At 58.2% G+C, this 27,255-nt stretch overlaps 2 protein-coding genes across 3 annotated transcripts in view; one reads left to right on the top strand and one right to left on the bottom strand.

Annotated features, from left to right (window-relative positions):
• Nucleotides 1-6,129: 6,129 nt before the first annotated feature.
• On the bottom strand, nucleotides 6,130-12,591 carry LOC125082403 (collagen alpha-1(I) chain-like). The gene is made up of 3 exons (XM_047697969.1): nucleotides 12,573-12,591; nucleotides 8,045-12,477; nucleotides 6,130-7,828 (listed from the first exon to the last, which is right to left on the bottom strand). The coding sequence occupies exons 1-2, from the start codon at nucleotides 12,589-12,591 to the stop codon at nucleotides 11,441-11,443; spliced, it is 1,056 nt and encodes a 351-aa protein (XP_047553925.1). The 3' UTR covers nucleotides 6,130-7,828; nucleotides 8,045-11,440.
• A 240-nt stretch (nucleotides 12,592-12,831) lies between these two features.
• The window catches only part of CTDP1 (CTD phosphatase subunit 1), a 55,130-nt gene continuing 40,706 nt past the window's right edge, over nucleotides 12,832-27,255 (top strand). Inside the window, exons 1-3 of one of the 2 annotated variants that reach the window (XM_047698388.1) lie at nucleotides 12,832-13,272; nucleotides 25,148-25,231; nucleotides 25,816-25,909. In XM_047698388.1, the coding sequence (XP_047554344.1) occupies nucleotides 25,191-25,231; nucleotides 25,816-25,909 (135 nt within the window). In that variant the 5' untranslated portion in view covers nucleotides 12,832-13,272; nucleotides 25,148-25,190. Of the gene's footprint in view, nucleotides 13,509-25,147; nucleotides 25,232-25,815; nucleotides 25,910-27,255 lie in introns of both variants that reach the window. The other variant, XM_047698389.1, reaches the window with a different exon arrangement.

Below are 27,255 nucleotides of genomic sequence, written 5' to 3'. Positions count from 1 at the left end.
GCTCTGAGAAAGCACAATGCGTCGAGAGAACTCCGGAGTCGGCTGACAGAACCCCAGTAAGCCCGGCCGTTAAGCAGTTTTGCGGCACCGGCTCTGAGCCTCGGCTTCCTCACCGAGAAATGCGGGTGGGACCTCAGTCCACGGGACCCGCACTACAATGCCATCAGGTACCGCGCCGAGGACCCCTTAAGGACAGGCAGTGGGAGGCAAGGGCTCGCTACAGGGAAGACAGGACAGGACCAGAAGGAAGCTTGCAGAGCGCCGGAGAACTCATCTACTCCAATTTATTTTCCAAAACCTGGTTTCCGGGTTTCAAAATGATTGGCTAAATCCCACCAACTGCTACCTGCCCCCTCGTTCCCAGTGCACGCAGGGGAGAGGCTAGTCCCCCCGGCACGCACCCTGGGCCTCTGATTCTATCAAGGGCCGGCTTCCTGACCGCATGAGCAGCGGGAGAAGTCGCCCGCACGGAGGCCGCAGGGCGCCCAACACAGGCCTCTCGCTTCAGGGGCCTGGGAGAAGGGCCCGCGCGCACGAGCAGGTGGGAGCCGCGCAAACCACAGGAGGGAGAGTGCACGTTCCCGTCCTCACGGCGGTCAAGCGACCGGACCCCGGACGGAGCCTCCTGCAACCCAGCGCCGCCCCCCACGTCGGGTGTCGAGCCCGGCCACGCTGCGGGCCGCCCGTGCCACTAGTGCGCCCTGTTACCTAAAGCATTTACTGAAATCAGTGTTGGGCACTCGGGAGAGCCGCCGCCTCTCATTACACGGCGAAGCAGCGAGGGGTGCCCCCCACCGCTCCTTTCCCGGGACGGAAAGTTCGGGCATTCGTGGTGCCGACACACACCCGCACTTCGCTGTGCCCCCGAGGGCCGGAATGACCCACAAGGAGCGGCAGCAGCAGGAAGGCGCGGAGCGGCGGTCTGCACAACGGAAGCTGAAGCCGCGAGTCTGCGACCCGCATCCATGGCTCCTGTTCCACACGCTTTCCCCGGGACTCTGATCTGACATTCGGAAAAGTTGTTTCCTTTTAAGGCTGTTCTCCCCAAAACGTGCCTGCAAGCCGCCGGCCCGCGGCTCTCGGTGCGCAGCTCTGTCTCCGCTCCTGCTGGCGGGAGCTGCGGGTGTGGCCGGGTTTTGAGTTTTAGTCCAAGGGGAGGCCAGGAAACATCTGCTGCTGGAGGGGAACCAGGTGTTGTTCCGAGACGCTACGTCAGGCGCTTGAACGCGACGCGCTCCTCAGGGACACGTACCACAGGCAGCGCGACAGAATTCCCACCGACGGTCCCATCACGCTCCAACTCCGCCGCCTTCCCCTGGAACTTGTGGGGCGTTGATCAGCGCAATTATCTTGTAAAGATCTTTGTCAGCGGATTCAAAATAACCAGAAACAGTAATTATTATTATTTAGGATTCAAGCGCTAACGCCCCAGCTGCGGGGCAGCCTCAGCCTTGCCCGGCTACAGGCTGGACAAAGTGGAAAGCAAAGCCACGCGTGCCCGCACGTCCTCCGGGAGGGACAACACGAGGGGCGTCTCCCCTGTCCTGCAAGGAGGCTGGGCGCTCCCAGGGAAACACGCTGGAATAGGGGCCGGAGAATCCGCCCCGCCCCCACCACGGCTTGTGTCTTCGCGGCCTGCTCGCTCCCTCGTCCCTACGCCTGAGAGCGAAGGTGCCCACCGGGGTACACGGAAGCACCAGGCGCCCCATCTGCCCCCAGGAAGTAGCCAGAGGCGCGCCTGGGATGCCCAGACCCACATCCAAGGTCTGATCAGGGCAGAAAGAAAGACCGGAGCAGCCAGTGGGGACAGCGGTGACGGCCACATACCGCGCAGAGCGCCACGAGGGGGCGAGGCCGGTGAAGCTCGCGCTGCACGCCTCCCCTCCGGCTCCCACGCCGGCCCCCCCGCCCGCACGCCGACACCCGCCCCCCCCCCCCCCCGCTCCCACGTCGGCCCACCCCAGCTCCCACGCGGACACCCGCCCCCCCGCCCCCACCCGCCCCCCCCGCCCCCCCCCCCGCCGACACCCGCCCCCCCAGCTCCCACGCCGACACCCGCCCCCCGCCCCCCCTTGCCCCCCCCCGCCGACACCCGCCCCCCCAGCTCCCACGCCGACACCCGCCGCCCCCCGCTCCCACGTTGGCCCCCCCCGCTCCCACGCCGACACCCGCCCCCCCCCTCCCCCGCCGCCCCCCCCGCTCCCACGCCGACCCCCGACCCCCCCCCGCTCCCACGCCGCCCCCCCAGCTCCCACGCCAACACCCGCCCCCCCACGTCGGCCCCCCCCAGCTCCGTCAGCCCCCCCCCCGCTCCCACGCCCCCCCCCCCCGCCCCCGGGCTCCCACGTCGCCCCCCCCGCCCCACGCCGACACCCGCCCCCCCAGCTCCCACGTCAGCCCCCCCAGCTCCCACGCCGCCCCCCCCCCGCCTCCCACGTCGCCCCCCCGCCCCCACGTCAGCCCCCCCCCCGCTCCCACGCCGCCCCCCCCGCCCCCGGGCTCCCACGGCGGACCCCCCCCCCCCCGCCCCACGCTGCCCCCCCCCCCCCGCTCCCCTCCCCGCCCCCGGGCTCCCACGTCGGCCCAGCTCGGGGATGCGCTCTCGCGGCAGTCGTTCCCGGACGCCCCCGACGCCGCGAGCCCCCTGCGAGCCGTCCCCCACAGCATCGCGGCGCAATCTCCCCGCCCCGAGCTGGACCCACCAGGAGAAACGAGAGGCCCGAGGAGCAGAGGACGGAGACGCGGGCATCACTCCCAAGCCCGCAGAGGAAGCGCCACACGGGAACGTCACGCACAACGTCGGGCCAGCGAGAAGGAAACGCCGAAGTCCCAGAAAGACAAACAGCGAAACGACACCGTCCTGCTCGGCGTCTCCGTGAGGTTCCAAGTCCTGCCGCAGGAACGGGGCCCCCAGCGGTCCCGCAGGAGTCACCTGACACCAAAGCCCACAAAACAGCACAGGAAACCTCGCACCAGTGTCTCACGAACACCGACACCGAACCCTTAACGAGACATGAGCAAGCTGGACCTGGAAGCACTTAGAAGGGCTACAGGGGCACCCACTGGCTCAGTCGGCTGAGCGTCGACTCTTGGTTTCGGCTCAGGTCACGATCTCAGGGTCCCGAGATCGAGCCCCGCGTCAGGCTCTGTGCTCAGCAGGGAGTCTCCTCTCTCCCTCTCTCTCCCCCTTTGTGCACGCGCGCTCTCTCCCTCTCGAATAAATCCCTAAAAATATCTTCAAAAAGACGATTCGCCATGACCAATCCGAATTTATCCCAGGAGTGTGGATGGACGAACTCCTGGAAACAGATCGATCAACAGCTGTGGGAAAATATTATTGATAAAATCTAATTTCTATTCAAAAATTCTTTAAAAAAACCTCTCAAATAAGGGAAAGAACGGAACGTCCTCAACCTGACAAAGGACATGTAGAAAAAACAAAGCTGCAGTTATAACCCTAACAGCTGTTTTTACGGGGTTTGTTTGCGGGACAGGGCACGCGCGTGCCCAGGAGCAGGAGGGCTGGAGGGAGAGGGAGAGATCGAACCCCAAGCAGGTCCGCACTGAGCTCAGAGCCTGCCGTGGGGCCCCACACACGGCTCCATTTCACAACCTGAGCTGAAAGCAAGAGTCAGACACTTAACACACTGAGCCACCAGGCGCCCCTCATCACAGCCGCGTTGATGAAACTCCTTCCCTCCTACAGCTGTGACCCGGGCAAGGGTATCTGCTCTCACCGCTTCTGCTCAGCATCCTGAGGGAGCTCCTGCTCAGCACAATAATCATCTCCCCTCGAAGCAAAAAGGGAATGAGAGAAAGGAGAAGCCATTCAAGTCATAAAGACTGAAACGAAGAAATAAAACATTTACAGATCCTGCACATGAAAAATTCTAAGAATTCTACAAAACAAAACACCCGAACAAAAAGGAGCGACCCAGACTAATAAGCAAGATTACCTCATCAGGGCTGCAGGATACAAGATCGTAACCCACACATACACACAAACCAACCCTATTTTCACGTGGTATCAATAACCTAGAAATTAAGAAAACAATTCCACTTGCAACAGCATCAAAAATAACAAAATACTCAGCAGTAAGTGTAACAAAAGAGCAAGATTTCACACAAAACCAGTGTTTCACATAAAACTACAAAGCATCACTGAAAGAAATTATAGAAGATTTAAATGAATCAAGAGATGTTCGTGTTCATCGATGGCAAGTTCAAGATGGTTAAGGTTTCAGCCCCATGCAACCAGTCCCCAAGTGCTGGCGTGTTTCTGTGGACATTGACAACAGGAGCCTATTATTTTTATGGTCATGAAAAGGACCTAGGAGAGCCCAAACAATTTTGAATAAGGACAAAGTTAGAGAACTTGCACTCTTGGCTTTCAAGCTGACGCTACAGCTGCCGTGATGCACGTCAGCTCAGGGATGGACACGAAGACCGGGGGTAGAACTTGAAGTGGCAGGATGCTCGTGGTCTACGTGGTAAAATCCGACACCAAGTAACGTTCTGGAGAGTCATGGGAGAGAGATTTCTTTCTAGTAAGGACTCTCAACCCTGTCTGCCGTGTGCTGGATTCAGAACAGGGAGCAGCGGACGGGCTGGGACCCACCCCACTCTCTGTCTGGAATCGCACGAAGGTGCTCATCCTGGGACGTGTCTCTCTCACAAATGCTCTCCGGCAGCCGCGAAGGAAACTTGGCAGTCAGTCATGAGGGGAGAAGCACATTAGAAGATAATTTGCACATAAATTGCACGTGGAGTTTGTACAAGAAGATTATTTCCTCTAACACGGCATTAAGATTTTTTACTACAAAAGTTTTCAGAACAAGTTTTCAGAACATGCAAAGATGCCGATGTTGCTCTTACTCCAACAAGCGTCGTCCAGAACCTCCCTCGCTTGGCCACACCGCCATCCCTCGTGCCAGATTGCACACAAACCAACCCCAGGGACCCTACTTTAGGCCGGAGGGCAGTCAAGACACTGTGAAGGGCCCTCGTCACTACATGTAGATTCTAACCCTTGATTTTCATGCCAGGACTGGGTTTATAAGAAGCAAGGGGCACCCTGAAGACCCCCAAACAGGCAACCCCTCATGAGCTGGGTCCAGAGAGGGAATGTGAGTGGGAAAATACAGAGTGGGGTGTCCTTGGAGAGCCTGCCAGGATCAGGACGACCTGGGATCAGGGGCAGGGGGCGGGGGACAGCAGCAGACGGAGCTCAGACCCCAGCAGCAAGGGCTGGGAAGAGCCTCACCCAGCTCTGGTTCTCGCCGGAGCAAGGTCACCACCGTCCTGAATTACCACCCACCCGGTTCGGGCCCACAAACAGCACTAACCTCAACAGGAACCCACCTGTGAGAGCAAGAGTCAGGAGCAACAACGACTACACAGACGGGAGCCCACAGTGACACCGAGGGTTTAAATGATCGGATGCCAAATCTTAAAAGTTAGGTGTGAACTATTAAGGAAAAAAGGTAGAATTACCAAAATAAATGAGCAAGTATAAACGAACAGGCAAATCTGAAAACTATCCAAATATAACTATGATTTTTGAAGCCTCAGAAGATGCGTTAGACGGCAGACTGCACACAGCTGTAGAGCGGTCCGTGAACTGGAGGCCCCCCGGGTGCTGGGAGAGGACGAGAGGGAAAATGTAATGAACACTACGAGGGGAACTACGGCGCATACTCAGAGTTCCACGCACAGCGCAGGGAAGAAAATGCAACGTCGTCTGAGCTGAAACGAAACTGCAGAACACCAAAGACAAAGAAGACAGGTCCCCGCAGTCAGACCAACAGACTTCCCACAACAGAACACAGAAATGAGAATGCAACGGGAAATGTCTTCTAATGAAAGATCACGTCTTCCTCTGGCTGCACATCCACCAACACCAGCTGTCCACGATACGCGCCTCGGGTGAACAGAAACCGAGGGATTCCCTCCAGCAGAACCGAGAAGGCGGGCACCAACCCCGTAAGCAGAGGAGAGCTGCGCGCACGCGGCCCGCGCAGAGAAGCGCACAGGTCACTTGGGGGGACACGTTACAGGAGTACTCCACACCTGTGAGATGTCCCTTACTTCGACAGAAAGTTTCTTCTCCATTTGAATTTTTCTTTTTTCTAACAAGTTATTTATCACTTAAAGGAAGACATGAAATGTAAGGAAAATGCTGACCAGATAAACTGGTAACTACACATTACATGAAAACAAACATTGTCTATAAAGTAACAAGAGTATCTAATTTGGGGACCTAAGATGCAGAACTAAAATTCTGCACAATTTCCACACGTAAGTCCAGAGAAGAGCAGAGGTGGGTACAGTACTTTAAGATCTATGTATTGTTTGCAAAGGAACTGGAATATTAACTTTACATTTAGTAAGTTAGGAATATAATACAAAGTAAAATTTCAGTGGTGATAACCAAAAGGATAAAAATAGAGTAAAAAGTAAATAAATAAATAGAAAAGCAGATGTCATGTATCACCAAAGGGGAAAAAGAGATGAGAGGGGAGAACCCGTAGAAACAGGAGATTACTTATTTATTTATTTATCTATTATTTATTTGGCAGAGAGAGACAGCGAGAGAAAGAACACAAGCAGGGGGGAGTGGGAGAGGGAGTGGGGGAGGCAGGGAGCTCGATACTGGGCCTGATCCCAGGACCCTGAGATCATGACCTGAGCTGAAGGCTGACGCTTGATGACTGAGCCCCCAGGCGCCCCGGAACCTGAGGTTCGACAGAACACCCTGGACTCAGCAGCTGAAAGACGGACCAGCTCTGTGGGGTTCACAGCATAAATGTCTACACTTAAGGTAAACAAACATTAAAAGTAAAAATGAGGAGTACACCAGGCAAACATGCTTTAACATAAAGTTACGACGGGGCACCTGGGTGGCTCAGTCGGTTGAGCGTCTGCCTTCGGCTCAGGTCATGATCCCGGGGTCCTGACATCGAACCCCGCATCGCATCGGGCTCCCTGCCCAGCTGGGAGCCTGCTTCTCCCTCGGCCCCTCCCGCTGCTTGTGTGCTCACTCTCTCTCTGACAAAGAAAGAAACAAAATCTTAGGAAAAAGGGAAGTTATGATAGTCATATTACTTCAGAGGAAATACATTAGAAGAGCAAGCATTGTTCAGGGTACAGAGGGCTCCGCACAACGAAGAAGGTTCAATTAACCAAGGACATAAAAATACTAAATGTGTACTCCTTTAATAGCAGCCTCTCCCCCCAAACACAGACAAACTCGCACATATACATGCACACACGTTACACAAGCACACACATATACACACAGAAACAGTCAATAAAACGACAGGGAGAGATTGGCAAGTTCGCAACCATAGGAGAGATTTCAACTTAGCTCTCGCAAACACTGCTTTTGCTCAAACAGAAAACTGTGTAAACCTAGAAGAGCTGAACGGCACATTCAAGAGGGCTGACGTATTGGGTAGATGTAGAACCTGAATCAAATAAGGAAAAAATACTCATTCTTCTGAAACACACAGTAACCCGGTCCTGGAATTACTCCGACCGCATTAAATTTCAGGAAAGTAGCATCATTCAGATTATGCTATCTGACTATAATGCAGTTCATCTGGAAATCAACCATAGAAAGATGGAGAAAAACTCCCATGCGTGTGGACATTTTAAAATATACTCTGATTTGCCAAGTAAGATCAGAGTGAATACAAAAGAGTAATTGCGTGATTGACCATAAGAAGATCATCACATCTTAAAACATCTGAAAGGAGGCAAAAATGATGCTCAGTAAGACTTGTCTGTTATTAAGTTTTCCTTGAAAAAAAAAAAAAAAAAGCCAAAACTAATGAATTAGGGGCGCCTGGGTGGCTCAGTGGGTTAAGCCGTTGCCTTCGGCTCAGGTCATGATCCCAGGTCCTGGGTTCGAGCCCCATATCGGGCTTTCTGCTCAGCAGGGAGCCTGCTTCCTCCTCTCTCTCTGCCTGCCTCTCTGCCTACTTGTGATTTCTGTCAAATAAATAAATAAATAATCTAAAAAAAAAAACAAAAAACAAAAAACTAATGAATTAAATAGGAAAGAACTTGAAAAGATTACCAGGTATAGCGTCGGGTCACAAACACCTACTGCATTTCCTACGCCAGCAACAATAAACCAGAAGTCGGGTGTGTTTTGTTTTTTCCTAAGTATCGTGTCAACAAAAGTACCAGGTATTAAAAAAATAAACTAGGACTAGATCTAACAAAAAATGTGCAAGTCCTATATGGAGAAAATCATAAAACTCCTATTAGAAGACCTCAGAGAGAGCCTACACAACTAGACCGATGCGCAGCTTGCGGATGGGACAGTCCAAGTCACAGAGATGTCACTCCCCGAACTGATTTACAGACTCCGTACAGTTCTGGTCAAAACTCTAACAAGTTTTATCAATAAAACTGACACACTAATTATAGAATTTATGAGAAAACAAAGGCCAAGAATATCCACAACACATGTAAAGCAACTTCCCAGAGGTCATGACTTACTGTGAAGCGACAGCAGTTCAGACAGTCCAAGAACAAAGCGGGACAGAAAGTCCAGAAGAGGCTCGTGCCTTTACAGGCACTTGCCCACACCAGGGATGCGCCGCAGGTCAGTGAAAACGGGACTCTCTTTTCCACACTAGGGCCGGGACAACTGCCTATCCCCACGGGAAGGAAATCCGATCACCGCCTCACACCCCATGTGAAAATTCCATTTCTTACTACGGAACACTTGGCCGTGAAAGGCAAAGTTGAACCGACTTTCAGAAGTAAAAAGGAAGCTGTCTTTATCGTCCCGGGTTAGGCAATGCTATCCTCAAACGAACTCTGTTCATCAAAGATTTCATCAAGAAGATGAAAAGAACAAGGCAAAACGTAAGAGATGACGTGGGTAACACACAAACACAGGCACCCCGAAGCCAGAATGCGGTACTACCCATCAGTAGGACACGGCCCAGTGGGGAAGGATGAGCGACACGACGGGCGCTTCTGAGAAGAGCAGGCACGACGGCAGGAAAACAGGGAAACAGCGTGGCCGGAGGGGCTCCGGGAGGGATGCGGGTTGAGACCACAGCCGGGGCCGCCGCACACACCTTCACGCAGACCCACAGAGACCAGGATGCGAGGCTCGGGGCCGCCAGAGCGCGGTGGGGGCGCGAGCTGGCAGCCGCGTGGGAACGAGGCTGCCCCCAACTCTGCGTCCTGGGATTCAGCAGCACTACCCTCGGGCTCCAGCGCAGGGCACCAGGGAACCAGCCCTTTTTGTAAGAACCCAAACCACCCCGATGTCCGCGTACAAGAGTATGGTAACGACACCGTCTCGCACTCCGGCGCGAGCTACTGAAGACAAGTCACGAGCAGTGACCACACAGAGCGCCGTGGGTCAGCTCTGGACACAGTGATGAGTGAGAACCACTCACAGACCAGAACCCCGCGTGTGTGATGCATTTTTACAACCCTCCAAAGCGAGCGTAACTACACGGCACGCTTGTGGCTTGTACATGTGCGGAAGCAAAACTCCACAGAAAAGGAGCATGGCGAACGCAGAACTGCGGGAACGGAGGGGGTGGGATGGGAAGGGGGGCACACCCAGGTCGCCCTAACAATCCTGGTAATGTTGTCTACTCCAGGTCCACTGCTGGGTTCATTTCAGGACTACACGTAGGTTTGGTATCTGCTGACTTTGCAGTTTTTAACCAGGGGCAGGGAAGGGGGACAGAACAGAGGAAGAGAGTCCACTGATTACATGTTACCACGGGGTAAACAAGCACCTGCGTGGGCCCCTCCCGTCTCTTCTGCAGAAACACCACTTCCCTCCTTGGCAAGCCTCGCTCCTGCCTGTGCTCCCAGTCCCAGCCTGGACCCTCCAGCACAACCCCCCCAGCCCCCCCCAACCCCAGCCCTGGTCTCACGTGACCTTGCCACTGTCTCTGACACCACCGGACGCTGGCTGCTGGGCGCCTAGGTTCTCTGCGTACAACACTGTGGCCACCCTGCCCACAGGAGACGCTCCCCTCACTTGGTGGCTTCTGCACTGCCCTGGCATCCCCAGGAACCTACCATACCAGCCCTGCTCTCCCACCCACTGGCGGGCTCTCCCATGTGCCCAGGCAGCTCAGACCTAACAGGCCCCCGGGGAACTCCGTGTCTCTTCCCCATGTGCCCCCGTCCCCCCTTCCTGGTTTGTGGGTCTTCTTCCAGGGGCCAGTTTGGAGCCCTCCTTCTCACTAACCTGCCCAGCTAGTGACAAGACCTGGTGGTGGTCAGGCTCAGAACCTCCCCTGCAACCACTCCCGTCGGTTGGGATCACCTGGAACCTGGGGCTATAGCTCCAGTTCACTCTGCCCTCCGCTGCCGGCGGAGTCGTATGCACAGATCAGATCAGCTCAGACGTCTGCTCAAAAACATGTAGGAACTACCCACTGTCTACAGACCTTGTTACACATTAGAATAACCCAGAGAGCAAACTTGATGCTTGGGTCCCCTCCAAAGCCAATTAAGTCAACTCTTACTGGTGGTGTCCACAACTTCTCAAGTATCTGGCCGTGCTCCCGTTTTTGCTACAAAGGACTCCAGCAAGGGACCCCCAGAACCCCACCCATGATGGTCCTTGTGTCTAGGAGGCCTGTTTCCTCTTCTGTCAGAATCCCATTCAAGGTCTCCTTCCAGGAAGGGAGAAGTAGGTAGAAACCAGCCAAGGATCCTGCCACAAGAACTTGGGGAAACGGGTAATCGCAAACACCGTGTTTTAACAGACACCAGAGAGCTCTGGAAACTAGGATGGCTGAAAGGGCTGGCTCGCCACACGGGACATCTGCCCAGTGTTAGGGAAGCGCGCATCTCAGGTGTGGCCGGCCTGCAGGGCAGGGAGACCTCCCCAGACCACAGAGACTCCCACCAGCGAGAGGGGCCTACAGGGCACCCAGGGAGGAGCGTGAAAGTAGAGGGGGACTGAGCCATGCTTGAGGCTCCAACACAGCCCTGCCCCCCGCAGCTGTCGAATGGAGGCCGCCAGCCCACATCCCCTGTGCACCCGCAGAAGGCTGAGGCGTGGGCGCTCTAGGCTTCTCCCCACCATGCTGGCGCGGGGCTGGGAACAACCGGGACAGCTGCACGGTGCGTCCGCGGAGGGAACCAGGCCTGGCAGACCCACACAGAAGGGAGCAAGGGGGACCAAGAAGTGAGCCCTGAGGGTCTCCTTGGGACACCACTTGGCAAGAGTCCAGAAGGCTCTCTGGAACATCACAGATTGACCCCGTCAGGCTTCTAGGGCTGTCCCGGGGAAGGTTGGGGAAGGCAGGGGCCGGACAACTTGCAAAGCCAGAGCCTGAGAAAGCTTGTTTCCATGACAGCTGGGGTGGCCTGAGAATGGGAGGGGGTCAAGGGTCGCCCGCTGTCGTCGGAAGAGGATTCGAGAATCGGAGATCTACGAAAACTAGACAATTCTCACAGGCAGGGAACACGACGTGGCCCCCGCGTCTAGGCCCGGGGAGAGCCTGCGGCCCCTCCCGGCAAATCGGCACCCGCGCTGCTGTTCTCCAAGGGTCGGGATCCAAGCCGTGTTCGCGTCAGATTCGCTTCCAGCCCAAGGCCCTACTGTACGCGTCCCAGGAAAGTCACCGTCGTCCCAGGCAGACGCCGCTGCTCCTCGGATGACCGGGGACAGCAGGACGCACTCCCTAAGGGGCTGCAGAGGTGCTTCCGGGGACACCGGGCCGCGCTCAGGACTCGGGGCTGCGGAGACGACGCGGAGCGTCCGCGGCGCCCGAACTCCGGGCGCGTTGGAGTCCGCGAGCCGTTTCGTGGCGCCCGGACGGCGACGGCGGTCGCGTCTGTCTCCGCGTCTCCGGGGACGGTCTCCCGGGTCCAGCGCGGCGGTGCTCGTCGCGCCCTCCGCGGCTTCTCCTCGCCGAGGCCGCCGGGCTCTCCCGCCTTCGCACCCGGCCGGGCCGGCTCGGGTCCGGTCGTCGCTGGTCTTTTCCAGAAACAGCCTCCGGTCCGGGTCGCCCTTCCGCTCCGCGCGCCGCGCTTCCGGCCGGACTCCCGGCGGCGAGGCTCGTCCACACCCGCGCGCCCCGCCCGCCGCGCGCTCGCGGACCCGTTTCCCGACTCCCCCCTCGTCCGGCTGCCGGCGCTGCGTGACGGCCGGCTCGGCTCCGCGGCGGACCCCGGACGGAACTCCGCGGGCGGCGGGGAGGGGACCCGCCCGCGGTGGGAGGCCGCCGCCCCCGCACACCGCGGAGCCCCGCGCCGGGCGCCCGCAGCAGCGGACGAGGAGAGCCGCCCCGGCCGGGCTCCCGGCCGGACTCGCCACTCCTGCTCGCGGGGCGTCCCCGCGCCGCCTTCCGGGACTGCGGGCGGCGGCACGCCCCGCTCCGGGACTCAGGAGCCCGGCGGCCGGCCCCCCCTCCGCGGAGCGCTCCAGCCCCGGGCTCCGGGGCCAGAGGTCATCACCGACCCGCCGCTCCTCTCCTCAAGCGCGGGCACCGGCCAGACGCCACCGGGACCGGCGCGCAGAACCCCACGATCTGACCCGCGAGCGGGGCGGGGCGCCACCGCCCTCTGACCCGGGACTGCGCGCGGCATGCCGGGACCGCCGCTCCCCGATGGGCGCGCGGCATGCCGGGACTCGCAGTCTTTCCACAACGGGCCCCAGCACGTGACGGGGCCGCGGACGGCGGTCCGCGTTGCATGCCGGGACCCGTGGTTTAACGACCATGGGCCCTGTCGCACCATGGGAGCTGTGGGACAGGAGAGCGCGCGGCATGCCGGGACGTCGCAGTGCATGCCGGGTTTCTGGGCCGCGGCGCGCGCTGCACGCCGGGACCCGCAGCCCCACGCCGCCAGCGCTCCCGGGGCACATGGGGCGCGGCCACGCCGCTCCCGCCGGGCCGGCCGCACACGCTCGCTTCCACGACGCCCCGGGAACCCGCGGCCGACACAGCGCCGGCCCGGCCCCACGTGGGCGTGTGTTGACGCGCGGGGCCCGCGGCGGACGCACGCGGCGTCACGCGACGTCAGACGCCGTCCCGGAAGTTGGCGCGGGCCGGGCGGCGGGTGGAAGCCGGTGCTGGAGCGCGAAGTGCAGCGCCGTCGCCTTTGCCGCCTGGGCCGGGGTCGCAGTCCCGCCCCCAACCCGCGATGGGCGCCGGGCCCTGAGCGTCCCGCCCGCCCGCCTTCCCCCAGCGACCCGGGCCGGCCGCGATGGAGGCGCCGCCCGCGGGCCGCGTTCCCGCCGAGGGCGCCCTGCCGCCGGCCGTGGCCGAGGTGCGCTGCCCGGGACCCGGGCCGCTGCGGCTGCTCGAGTGGAGGGTGGCGGCGGGCGCGGCCGTGCGCATCGGCTCCGTTCTGGCAGTGTGTGAGGCCGCCGCCTCCGCGCAGCCCGCCGGTCCCGCCCCCGCCCGGTCCGGGGGCTGCGTGCGCGCGGAGCGCAGGCTGAGGTCGGAGCGCGCCGGCGTGGTGCGGGAGCTGTGCGCGCAGCCGGGCCAGGTGGTGGCCCCCGGGTGAGTGGGGCCCGGGGTTGGGGTCTGGAGGGGCCTTGGACCGGGCACGGGGCAGGCAGGGTCCTCGGGCCTGCAGCCAAAGGGCCGGCCCTCGGCCACCACTGGGGACGGAATCGCACCGCGGCGTTGACTGGCAGCTGTCGGCCGCCCGGGGGGCAGCCCTCGGAGAGGGGCTGGGCCACCTTCGCCGGTGCCTCCTTCCCCAGGCTTCCGGCCGGGCCGACCGGGCGCGCTCCCCCTGGTTGTGGCGGCGTGAGCGGCTGGGGCGGGGCGCACCGTCCGGCTGCTCGTAAAGCTCGGGAAACGCGCTGTGAAGGCGGGTGCGGTGGTGCGTCGCAGCTCGGCGCGGAGAGCTCAGGGTCGCGCGGGGGTCGCCCGTTCTCCTGGGACCGGCTGGCGGCGCAGACCTCCGTTTCCACCTCCCAAGGGGCTGTCCTCCTTAGGCGGGCGCGGCGTTCCGTCCGCGCCTTGTGGCTCCGTCTGCTGGTCCTGGGCCCGGACATCTCGTTGAGGTGTGGGCACCGGGCGTATCGTGGCCGTGACTCATGTGGCTGTTTACGCTGTCAGGAGCAGAAGCCCGGGCGGGCACTCTGCTTCCTGCTGTGGTGACTGGTGCCGGCTTCCCTCTGCGGGGGTCACTGCTCACCGGCCGGATGCTTGTGCCCTTTTCTCTGGTCTCTGGCCCGCTCTCTGGTGGCAGCTGCTGAGCATCTGCTCCCGCCACTCCCCACCAAACACCCCTTCCCCAGCGGGTGGGAGAGGGCTGGCCTCCATCCGGACCCCACGAGCCTTTTCCTGTGTCCACTTCTCCCTGTTCACTCTGTGGACACAGCGCCCTGGTCCTTGGCCTTGGGGTAAGGGCCCACACCTGCCCAGTGAATGCAGGCAGGGTGGGATGGGAGCTGCCTCGGGGCTGCACCCTCCACTGGGGCGGTCTGGCTGGCCTCCTCTGGAAGGGAGAGGCTCGCTGGGCTGTACAGCCGGCTCACTGTGGCATGCTGCCGTCATTACTTTGAGGTCAGAGCCGACCTGACTATCACTGGTCCTGTAAACCCGTGAGCGCATAGTTGTGGAGATGAAATCCAGTGCTGGTGTGTCACGGTGTAGAAGATTCCTAAGGGGAAGGGTTCTTCTTGGTGTCCTTCTCTTCTTCCGGTTATCCAGAAAAGGCCAGTACAGATCAGGGCCTGGTTGCAGTCAGCTGGTGAGGAACTCCACGTGCGGCGCTCCGGTCACATCAGCCAGACTAGCCAAGCAGAGTAACCCCATGCAGCAGTCTCACCAGTCACGCAGGCAGCTGACCAGGTGATGCGCTCTCAGTGCTGACAAGTCCTTTCCTTTGGAGTTTTTGGTGTTTGAGATTCCGAGTCGCTCGCTGCTGTGGTTGATGGCGAGGCTCTCCAGAGTCTGATGCCAGCACTCCCGGGGGCAGGGCTGAGTGTGTGCAGCTGAAGCCCGGCACAGCCAGGCCCGGCTGGCCCAGGTCCTGGAGCTGTCCTTGCCGTCTTCGTCGCCGCTGGCCTCCGCGGGATTTCTCCCCCGCATCAGTGGTTGTTCTCGGACGGTGAGCAGGTAGTTGCAGAAACCGCTTCTGGGTGTAGTGAAACTGATGGCTGGATGACCGTTCTGAGCTACTAGGCTCCTATGTTTTGTACTGCTCTCAGGTAGAGGTAGGAACTGTGTCCCTGCTTCTCCGATAGGAAGGGAAGGACGGAGGGAGAGCGCTGGGGTCCCAAGGGGTTTTGACGTGCCCCGCACCTCACCTTGCTGAGGCTTCCGGTCGGCGTCCAGAGAGTCCCTGTGCGGGGAGACGGATAGAATGAGGGTACTTACCGGTCTACATAACTTCTACGTGATTAAAAGTATTTTGCCTTGAAAATAATCTGACAAGGCATGATGTGTCGGAAACGTAAGGATGTCTTCCTTCCCACTTGTCTGCCTTTACGTCCACTGTCGCGCACTGGGAGGCAGCAGAGTTCTTCTTTTGGACTTCATCGCCTCCCAGTGCGCGACGACAGGTGTAAAAGCATTATAAGAAATAATCTGGGGACCCGTCTGGTGGTGGGTAAGGACCCAAGTGGTGGGGGGTTCGTTGTCTCTAGTTGATGTCTGCCAGTTCCTTCCGTGCTGTAGTCTGTTGACCGAAGACCGTCTGCGTCAGCTAGGGTCCGGGGTGAGTGCTGCTGACTGACCGAGCACTACTGGCTCGCGCTTGCTTCGTAAGTGTTAGAAGGAAAGAGGTCAGAGGAACTCATAAAGAAAACAGTACAGCCTGGGCTGCTAAAGTTCGGTTGCGTGGGGTTTAAAATTCCGAGCGCAGCTGAGTGGTGCACTATGGCCCTCCTCTGCTGAGGTCTTGCTGTGGAAGTGAGGAAACTGCTTTTCCATTCTGATACCGGACCACGTTGATGAATTAGAACATTCGCTTACTCAGATGATCTGATCCTTCTCTGTTGACATCTGCACTATTTAAAAGACGACTCCACGGACACCTGGGGGGCTCAGTCTGTTAAGCATCTGTCTTGGGCTCAGGTCATGATCCCAGGATCGTGGGATCGAGTCCCGCTTCAGGCTCCCTGCTCAGTGAGGAGCCTGCTTCTCCCTCTGCTGCTCCCCTGCTTGCGCTTTCTTCTTCTCTCTGACAAATAAGTAAATAAAATCTTTAAAAAAATATGTTAAATAAAAGATGACTCCATTAAAAAGATATTTATGTCTAAAATTGGGGAAATTGTCACTTCATTTAATTGAACCCACTTCAGTTGGGTTTTTGTTCTGTTTTTTCCAGTTTTCACTTAGCCAGAAAACCATTGGCCTTTTTATCTACTTAATTTTATATGCATGCGTGATTTATTTTTATTGTAGTTTTTTTTTTTTTTTTTAGTTTTTAAGCATCTCGACTAATCCTTTAAATAAAGACCTTTGGACCAAATGGGTTTTGAAGCTTGGTGTGCCTAGAAACTGATGGGCAGGTTTGAATAGATTGGAACATGCGTTACCGTATTTATTTCCGTTTTCATATTAATTTCAAAGTATATTATATGAAATTAAAAAGTTACAGAGGAATAGGCAAGTCTTTAATTTCATATATTTTTTTGAATTACACAAATACTGATAGTAAACCCAAAAGTCACTACAAAGGAAGTAATTTATCAGTTATCTCAGAAAAAGTGTTTTTTGTTGTTTTTTTTTTAATTTAGGGGAGTGAGAACCTAAACAAGGTAGAACAAGTCAATTTCAAAGTATTTGTGTAATATCTGGAAGGATAAATATGATTTCTAAAGACTGTGACTAGATCTTAAATATTTCTTATTTAGCACTTTATGTTGATAAAATTCCTTAGAACTTCAAGAACTTGAGCTGAATGTTGACCTGTTTAGTTGTCATATCTTGAAGGAACTTTAGAAGATGTTCATGGCTTTATGGCTGTGCTCTGGGTTGTGGGTGGCGCCGCTTCCCTCCCGTCCAGTTGGCCTCTCGTGCCGGCTGTGAGTCGGTGGGATGATGGAGGTCAGGAGTTCAGTCTGCCTTACCTGTAGCTGATACTCTACATGCCCTGTGGTGCTTTTCATCTGGGGGATGCGTGGCTATTGCTTATTAAAGCTGGAAGCCTTTTTTTTTTTTAAATTTGGCAGAGAGTATGAGAGGGAGAGCACGCCATTGGGGGGGAGCAGCAGACTCCCCGTTGAGCCTGGAATCATGACCCGAGCTGAAGTCAGAGGCTTTGCTGACTGAGCCCCCGCAGGCGCCCCGAGCCGGAAGCATTGACAGTTGCCGGCGGTTTTGAACTTGGAAGTACTGCAGGTGCGTCCTGGAGACGATGTTGAAATTCAGAGGCGAGGGAGGCCGCTGTCCTCCCCACGGCTGGGAGTCCTTCCCAGCCCGTGTAACCCAGCCGTGCACGGGGTCTGCGTGCGGTGGCGCCACTTGCTTTGGAAACGTGTTAGGGAAATGGAGTTTTGTCCGCTAAGTCCTAGGAGGCCACACTGGCAGTGCACACAGATTGGAGAGAATTCCGTAAAGACTGGCTTTGTGGAGTCCCAGTAGCTAAGTGTGTAGATTTTATGTGGCACTGGGACTGGGTCATCTGTTTTTATTTTAGTGTCTTCAGATGCTTTGGGTGTTGTCCCTTACAAGCCACCTGCCGTCAGCAGGCCGGAGGTGGCCGGGGCGCTCTGAAGTGGCCCTGTCCTGGCTCTCACTTCTGCGGGGTCCCAGCTTGAGTGACGGACCGTGGGGGGCTGCTTCAGCCTCCACTGCCGCTCTGCGCCCTGTTGTGCTCTGTGCCCTGTCGCTGGCCCCTCGCCCACCCCTGCAGCATTCACAAAGCAAGTCTGCCTTTTTGCTGCTTTGAGGACATAATCCAGACCTAGGGAAGCGCTGCAAGAGGAGTACCAGGAGTCCTCAGGGACGCGTCACACAGGTTTTCCAGAGGTCAGCGTGCTGCCCTTTCTGCTTTACCCTTCTTCCCCCTCACATGGGGGTATTTTCTTTCCTGAGGGTTAGGAGTGAGTTGCAGATGTGATGCACTTTATCCCTAATGTTTGATTTCCTAAAAAAAATTCTCTTCCCTACCTGTGGTACAACGATCAGAATCAGAAATAACATCCATGCGGGGCTGTTTTCTGCTCACTAGAGCTCCCTGATGGGCCAGCATTGTCCTTGGAAGCAAAAGAAAGCCCAGATCACACGTTAGGCTCAGCTGTCAGAGCTCCTGGGTCTCTAACCTTGGTGGATCCTCAGTCCGTTCCTTTTCATCTCCTGAGCAGCTGGTGGTTTTGCAGACTGGCTGTCAGTTCCCACGTGTGCCTTTGGGCAGGACTTGCTGGAGCGCCTGTGTGTGTCCTGAGCGGCCCGTCAGGCAGCAGGTGGCCTCCGTGTGGCCCATTGTGGTTTGTTACGGTGGTGGCTCTAGTGAAAATGGACTAATTTTCCTGTTGTAATTGCTAAGTATCTTGTGAGGGGTACTTTCTTCCTCAGTAAATATCTTAAATTCTGTCATCAAATGGTCAGCCATTGTTTTTGGCATCTTGATGACTCTTGTCTGAATCTCCTATTTTGGGGAGTTTTATTTATTTATTAATTTATTTACTTTACTCAGGATTGTCCAGTCGTGACATTCTTTTTTTTTTTTTTTTAAAGATTTTATTTATTTATTTGACAGAGAGAGATCACAAGTAGGCAGAGGGGCAGGCAGAGAGAGGGGGAAGCAGGCTTCTTGCTGAGCAGAGAGCCCGATGCGGGACTCGATCCCAGGACCCTGAGATCATGACCTGAGCCGAAGGCAGTGGCTTAACCCACTGAGCCACCCAGGCGCCCCTAGTCGTGACATTCTTAAGTCTTTTGTTTCTTCTCCGTTTCTGGATTGGCTATCTACTGTAGGAACAACTAGTTTACAGTGTGGACTCTTGGGTTCTTACTGTCCACCACTGTTACTTGTCCTGACGCTCCCCTTGTTGCAGGTTTGGCAGTGGGAGCCCCTCCAGCTGACCACTGTGATGAGGCCCTGTCGGTCTGAGAGCATGGCCACATTTTTCAACACAAGTGGTATTGAGGCCCCTGTCCCCAACTCTGGAATCACCCATTGCTCCGAGAAGTCCTGCTTCCTTTTAATGGAGAGTGACATTTAGGAAGCAGGATCTGGGTGCACAAAATGCGTTTTCCGTGTGCACTCATACGCTAAGGTCTGCGTGTAGTGCTTAGAAGAGGTCTTTGAGCTCTCCTAACCTGCAGGGAGAAGGGACGGGTCAGACCCAACCTTTACAGGGATGGTTTCTACGAGCACGAGTTCAGGGTGTGTGTCCTCCCCTCTGCCTTCTGCAACAGCGAGTGCGCCCTGGTGGCCCGTCAGAGCAGACAGGAAAGCCGGTGAGTACAAAAGATTCCAGGGAGTTTGGTGTTTGTATTTGGGGGAAAATAACTTCTTCACAAATTGCATTTCATGATTTTCCTATAGATTTTTTTTCAAGGGCAAACGAGGAAAGTTGACATTTATTGGTGACTGACTTGACATTTTGGGGCTGGTCTCCTTGGCTGAAGTGTTTTCTCGAGAGGTCACAGTATGCCACTCCCCTTAGGGTATGGTGCGGGGGGCTGTGTTGGTTTGAGGGCAGAAACACTAGGATCACTCCCTGCCTCTCGTCCCTTTCTTGCATCAGTATCTGCAAGGATGAAATCGTCTCATACTGTAAAAGGACATTACTGTTACTTTTTTACAAATACTCTTTTCCTCTGTCTTGATCATTCCTTCAGTTGAGTTTGAGAATTCTTTTGGCCCACGCAGAGATGCAGAAGCAGTATTCCACAGGCTAATGTCGGACGCTCTGAGCCTGCAAGACCGATCTGAACGATCTTTTAATTCAGACAAAGAAGGAAGTCTCTTTACCCTCCTTTTCGTTGGGACTGGAGGTTTTTGAGATGCTGTCCTTGGGTCATGTGTGCGTCTCCTTGCGGCAGGGTGGGACAAACAGCTCACTCGGAGTCTTTTGGGGTAGTCCCTAGCTGCTGTGTGCTGCCCGTCCTGACCCCCAGCCTCTCCTGCTCTCTTCCCAGGGCTGCAGAAGTTCCTGAAACCGCACAGGCTGGGGTGGTTTAGTAGCTGCTCGCAGTATCTTCACTTTCTCTTTGTCAGAAACATCTCTGCAGACCTAGGGCTCCTCCCCTGTGAGTGGAGACAGTGTTGTGTTTTCAAACACTTTCCCCCCAGCCTGGCCAGTGGGGCCTTAGCGTCCTGCATGGTTAGGTTTAGGACACGGTGGGTTTCTGGTGGGATGCTGCTTGGTTTGGGGCCCACTTTGCTACATTGTATCACATGGTGTCTGCTGACAGGTGGGCTGAGAAAACCTCATGACATTTTGTTCTGCATTTGGTGACCTGCGTACCACCACCTCTCCCACCCCCTTCCTGCGTGGACTCACTCTCCGGGGCTGAGCCCACCGCCTCATTAGCTGAAATGTGACGCGCACTCCCAGGGTGAATTCAAGTGGAGACCACGTGTTTAAATTTAGCCGATCCTCTGTTAATACACAACGGTGTGGACTCCTGAACTCTTAATGCCCTCGGGTGACTCATGTCAGGGAGAGTAGACATCACGGTTTGAAACGAAGGCAGTTGAGGGATTATGTTGATCTGTGAGTGATCCGTGTATCTCTTACACGTGTCCGGTGACAATGAGACCCGTGTCGTATCACCATGGAGGGAATCCTTGTAGAAGCTTTGTGTGGCACTCGTCTCCTGCGGTTGTCACTGTCAACACTAAATCCTCCCTTCAGGCCTTGGGGTGATTGGATTTGTCCCAGGTACCTTTTGCAGCAGGGGCCTCCCTGTGCCTGCCCCCGGCTGCCGTTGGCTGCCCTCCTCTGGGGGATGGAGGCTGCCGGCGCACAGAGCTCTGGGTCATCCGTCAGGACAGCCATAGAAGCTGACACCCGCCTGTCAGTTATGTGCACTGGGGCTTGCACGGGGCACCCCTTCAGGGCACCCCGGTCCCACCCTGGAGGTACCAGGAGCTGCCGCCGCATTGTGACCGCCAGAGGTGCCTCCAGATCTGCTCTGGAATACGACAGGCAAAACACTCTGACCCCAGCACTGAAGGTTATGTGACCTTGAATGTGACCTGTAGGTGAACTGCTTTCTGGAGAAAGGTGCGCGTCCAGGCCACGTAGCCAAGGCCGTGCGGTGCGGTGAGCCTGCGCGCCCCACCTTGGTGCCTTCCATCCCCGCCTGCCGCCTCCTTGCCTGCTGGCGCCTCCCTGCTCTGGCGAGGATCCTGTGTCTGCTGGCCTTGGCGTTGCAGCCTGTTGGGGGGGGGGGTGCTGCGTGTCACCCAGAGCAGTGGGAGCTGAGAGGGCTTCTGGGAGGAGGTGCGGCTCTGAGCTTGGGTTCAGACAAAAGGATGAGGTCGAGGTGGATGGTGAGTAGCAGGCTGGTCCGAGCAGAGGGACCCTATTATGTTGGGGGGACTCCAGCAGCATTGGGAGCATGTCCCAGGCCAACCATGTGGGTCCCAGTGGCCATGGAGTGGCACGGTGAGGTCCCAGGGGCCTGCATGGTGACAAGGCAGGCTGTCATGACACTGTCATCCTGGATAGCGCTGGGCGAGCAGGACTGAGCTGTGTCCCCGGGGTCCAGGGGTTGCTCCCATCCCCGTGTTCCTCTGGACCTCGCTATGGGGCTCCACCATACGGCCCTTCGGAAAGGTCACTGGTGCCCCTTCCTCACTGAGTCTGGCACGTTGGGCCCTCAGTGGTTGGTCGACCAGCATAGGGTGTGCACTGTAATGGCAGAGTTCGATGAGTTTAGACAAACGTGTGCCTTGGCGACCACCCCTAGTCACAGTGCAGACATCTTGGTCTGGGTGGGATTTTCACCCTGTCTGGTCTCTCCCGGGGGTGCTTACCTCTGACACCCCTTTCTCAAGACGTTTGCTCCTTGGCATATGCTCTTCAGCCTTTGTGGGCAGATGCTCTGGTTTGATGCTTTAAAATTGACATTCTTTTTTTCTGCCTGTGCTTTAATTTTGGGGGTCCCCAAGGACCTGCTGTCTGTATGCTATGAGATGGTGACACCTTGGGCCGGGGTACACAGCTCATCAGACCCATGCTCCACCTCTGGCCCCGGCCGCGCCAGCCGTGCGTTCAGCTGGCCAGCGGCTGGTGGGGCCTGCGCTCGCCTTGCTCTGTGCTCCATGCGGACTTACCCGTCCCTTCTGCACTTGGTCCCTGGCAGGTGCATTCGGGGACATCCGGGAGGGTCTACACACTCCTGTGTCTCGCGGTTCCCACTTCTGCTGGCACCTCTGTCCTGCGGGTACATTGCAAGCCCCTCTGCCCCGCCCACCCCGGGCTCCCTTCCTAGCACCACCTGTGGGCTCCAGAGCTGTTGGTCCCCAAGCTGCCACTTTCAGCAGGCTCTTAGCTGGGGGGTGTGAAGCCTGGTGCCCCTCACCGGTGTGGCTTGGCCTTGCCTCCCCCCCGCCCCGTTTGCATCCTGTCATCTTGCGGGGGGGGGGGGGTCATCCTAGAAGTGTCCTGCCGAAGGACAGTTAATGCTCTAGAATTAGTGAGGTCCCCCTTGAATCTTGGTGACCTGGGTAAGAAAGATTTCTGAAGGACACAGAGCATCTGATAAGTTGAACTTGATCAAAATACAAAACCAAACCTTCAGGAAGCACCGTTAGGGAAAATGAGAAAGCTGACTACAGGGCAGACACGTACCGCACGGAGTGTTTCGACTGTTTATCGCTTGACCTCGAGGCACCAAGTGTGTCTTCAGGTTAACATTCTAGGAAAGATTGGCGGAATCCTTCTAGCCCAGTTTCTGATATTCCTGAAGAGAGTTCTCCGCAGGTCATGTTTTAGAGCAGAAATGAGTGAAGTGAGTAAACGCAGACCGTCTTGTATGTTTTGCATCTGTGTGCTGTGGGCACAGAGGAGAGGCAGCGTCTGTGGGCCTGGCCGCTGGGCCGTGCTGTGCCAGAGGCCAGAACCTTCTGTCTCCGGTGCTTGCGTGGCCTGCGCAGCCTTACACGCTCTCATACAGTAGTGGGTCCACAGAACCTGTCGTTAAAGTGCAGGTGACATCAGCATTTGTAAACCCTAAAGACTGGTGAATGACCCAGTTTACTCCATTTCTTATAAAACCTACTCCCAGGCGCACCTGGGTGGCTCAGTGGGTTAAGCCTCTGCCTTCAGCTCAGGTCATGATCTCAGTGTCCTGGGATCGAGCCCCACATCGGGCTCTCTGCTCAGTGGGGAGCCTGCTTCCTCCTCTCTCTCTGCCTCTCTGCCTACTTGTGATCTCTGTCTGTCAGATAAATAAAATCTTAAAAACAAACCCACCTACCCCCAGCATCCAGGGGGCAAACAGCAGATATTTGCCAGGTTCCAGAAGGCCTGACAAACCCTTCAGAAACCCAATAGCCGACAGATGGTAGACACCTTTGACTTTCTGGAAAGTGCAGTCAGTCCCCTTGCCGGCTCTGCTCCTGTCCTCTCAGACGGTCACCTTCCTGGGCCTGTTGCTCCCCTCCTGTGTGCAGGCGACCAGGACGGGCAGGGGCGCTGGCAGGACGGAGTCTCAGTTGCAGGTTGTTTGTGAAGGGGCTGCTCTCCGGGAGGGCGTTCTCGCGTCCGAGAGAGGCTGATTCGGCGGTGCCCGCCGTGAGGGCGTGATACGAGAGGCTGGACCCCAGCAGCCGCTCGGAGGGGGTGGTGTGGGGTCAGAAAGGAGCGAAGAGGCTGTCATGCGGCTTCTGAGCGGGGGCTGGGCCTGCTCTGGCAAAGTGCCACAGAGCCAGCCCGGCGGAGAAGGTCAGCTGGACCGTGGTCCCAAGCCAGGCTCGACTGCCAGCTCTGACACCAGCGGCACAGAAGCTGGTGGCACAAGGTGGGAGAAGTGCAGGCTGCCCAGTGGAGGTGGACGGCAGTCGGCGGGCTCGGGGGCCACGTCGGGGTCTCTCCTGGAACGGAGATCCCCAGCGTCGAGCCGGCAGGAGCCTGGAACAAGAAGACATGTTTGAGCGGCGCCAGGCAGACGGGAGCTTTCAGGGGAGCGGTGCCGTCTGCTGCAGGGACGGCTCGCTTGAACAACGGGGGACAGGCAGAGTCTGGCGGTGGCGTGAGTGTTGGGTGAGCACCTCCCTGAAGGACGCCAGCACCTGCCACCTGACCGGCGCCGTGGTTTGGGGGCAAGCGTGCTGCTGGGCTGTGGACACACGGGGTGGCAAGCCCTGGGCCCAGTCATCCGGGCACTTAGTGCGTGGTCGTAGAAGAGGGCGTTGCCAGCCCTGGCACCTCTGTGACCCATGGAAGTCCTTTGTGGTCCAGAAGCTCTGGGGCAGTGTTGGGGAGGCAGGAGAAGCACGTGGCACTTGCTGGTGGGCTCAGACCTCACAGTGTCTGTCTGGTTTGTGGCCTTGGCGAGGAAGCACCCAGAAAGGCCCTCGTAGCCGCTGGCCTGCCAGGTGCCTGGGTGCCTCAGGTCTGGCAAGGAGGCTCCGCGGGATCAGCGGGTTCCCGTGGTGCCGAGTTACCGGCCCCCAGAGCCCCGGCTCGGCGCTGGTGCTCTGACCACACAGCCTGGCGGTTTGTGCCGCTCGCATGTGAAGGAAATGGCCATTTCTGTATTGGTAAAAGCCAGCAATACAGTAGTCGTTCCAGAAAAATCCCAGTGGCTCGTAGCTCCTCTGTGGACTGGGAACGACACATGGGAGACGACGTCCGTTCTTGTCGGCCGCTAGGGCTGCGCGCTGTAGGAACCTTCGCGCCTGCGCGTCGTAGGAACCTTCGCGCCTGCGCGCTGTAGGAACCTTCGCGCCTGCGCGTCGTAGGAACCTTCGCGCCTGCGCGCTGTAGGAACCTTCGCGCCTGCGCGTCGTGACCAGAAGCGCGAGATGCCGCTCCTGCATGCGTCCGAAGTCGGCCCTTCTCCCGAGGCCCCTCTCCTGAGTGCCCCCGGCCTCCGCGGCTGTGTTGTGCGAAGCCCCCTGCGCGGCACAGCCAGGGAGGCGGAGCCCCAGCGTGGGGGGCGCGGCCTGCCAGGAGCTAGGCGGAGGTCACTGGGAGAGCTGGTGCCGGCCTCGGGCTCTGCGGGCGCGCGGGCTCCCCTTCCTCACCGGGGACCGTTCTCCTCTCCGTCTCCAGGTCGGTTCTGGTGCGGCTGGAAGGATGTAGCCACCCGGTTGTCATGAAAGGCTTGTGTGCCGAGTGTGGCCAAGACCTGACCCAGTAAGTACGGGCAGCTCGTGGTGGGGGCGGGGCCTCTGGGCGTGAGACACGGTGACCCACAGCTTCGAAGGGGCGGCCCCCTCTGGCGACAGATGGCAGGCACCTCCTTATCGGCGAGTCAGGTCCGTCTCCCCGGGAGGCGTCCTTTCTGGTTTTAGTTCCCTAAGTTCTGGAAGCCCGGGCGTGGCGGGTGTGTTTTCCCCGTGCAGCCAGGCCCGCTGTGCATCCGTGGTCGGCCTGCACCTCACAGCCCCCCGCCCCCGGGCCCCCCCGCCTCGCTGCCGGGCTCCCTTGCCCGCGTTCGCTGTGCAGAGCGGCACGGCCTGTCCGTGTTGTCACGTTTCCATGCGGCCATCACTGCTCATTTCCGGGGACCTTGGTGAGCGGAGCGCTCGGGGAGAATTCTCCCGCCTGCTCTCAGCCCACAGGCCGCACTGGGGCAGCGGGCAGCAGGAGACCCTGCCCCCAGCCAGCCCTGGCCCCTGAGTGGGGGTGAGCCTCTTCGTCCCGGTGCCCCGCGTGCGTCCTGCTGCGAGTGGATGGGTTCCGGGGGCCCGACTCGGTGTGTCTTCTCGTGTCTGCAGGCTGCAGAGCAAGAACGGGGGGCAGCAGGTGCCTCTGTCCACGGCCACGGTGTCGATGGTGCACAGCGTCCCCGAGCTCATGGTGAGCTCCGAGGTAAGGCCTGCCTCTGGCAGAGGCGAACCCCGAGAACGTTTCCTGAGCATAGCGGGGCGCCTCGGGGGGGGGCTTCTCGCCCTGTGCAGAGAGCGGCGCGGGGAGGCACCAGGCCTGTCGTCGGGATGGCTTCCCGGACAGCCGCTGGGGAGATGGGCGGCTGGGGGGCGCCTGCCGTCTGCCTGCCGCACGGAAGGCCGCGCGCATTTCTTTCCCAAAGCCATCTGCCTCCTGAGAGGCGCCAGCCCCGCCGCCCCAAGTCGGAGCTCCCTGGGGTGCTGTGGCTCCCACGGTCCCACGGCCAGAGCCGGAGGCTGAGAGGGGCTGAGGGGAAGGTGTGCTCCCTGCCGTGTGCAGAGCAGCAGGGCCGGGCACAGGCAGGTGCAGGCGGCCGCCTGTGATGGGAGAAGTGTCAGATCCGAGCGGCACCTGCCACTGACAGGGCTGGGGGAGTGGACGGGGGTGGGGGTGGGGGTTACACGTGCCGCGCGGTCCTCACGGGCCAGGATCCGGAGCCCGCAGGTGGGTGTGCTCGCGACCGACTTTGCTTCGCACGCGTTTCGAGGGCCTCACGGGCAGTGCGGGGAGGCGTCCTGACCGCGCTCTCATGGGCCAGGGCTGCGGTGCGGGGGTGGGGGACGCCAGGACGGAGCCTCCCACAAGTGCTGGGGAAGCCGGCCCTTCCTGTGAGACCCTTTCAGAGCCGGTGACGCGTTTCTCAGTGTTGCAGTTGTCGGGTCTGTGCTTTGGAATGGTACGTACCAGCTTTATTTTTTTGTGGGAAAGACAGGATTTTGACTTCGTGAATTACTGAGCCTTAAACAAATGTACATACGGAAAAGCATACGAGTGAGTAAGAGAGCTGGAGCCGGAGACAGACCTGAGAAGTTGGGGCATGAAAGGAGAAGAAAGGGTTCCCCGCTGTTGCTGCCAGGGCGGAACTCTGGCTGGCCCGTTCTGCGGCCCCTCTCAGCGGCAGACGCGGCCTTGCCCTGGCTGACGGGAGCGGGACCAGGAGCTCGTCTGTGGCAACAGGGACCGAACTGAGGAGGCAGAAGCGATGTGCACCCTGAAACTTGCTGGCCGGCCGAGAGTCCCACACTGGCCCCACTGGCCACGGTGGGCCACGCCATCTCCAGGTCTCTCCTGAGGCGAAGCGGTGTCCGCAGCGCGGCAGGAGGCCGAGATGGCACCACCGCAGCTCCCCGCCCGCCTGGTGCCCCACAGTTGGCCACTCTCCCGCCTCGCTGCTGGCCTCCTCCCTCCAGCCCGCATCGCGTCGCCCTCAGCCAGTCCTCACTGACCGGCTGCTCGCAGTCCGCCGCCTTCTCGTTAGTTAACACTAA

This window comes from Lutra lutra, chromosome 12 (genome assembly GCF_902655055.1).
Source record: "Lutra lutra chromosome 12, mLutLut1.2, whole genome shotgun sequence".
Lineage (NCBI taxonomy): Eukaryota > Metazoa > Chordata > Mammalia > Carnivora > Mustelidae > Lutra > Lutra lutra.
The sequence above is the reverse complement of the archived record's forward strand: the minus strand, read 5'-3'. Positions and strand labels throughout refer to the sequence as shown.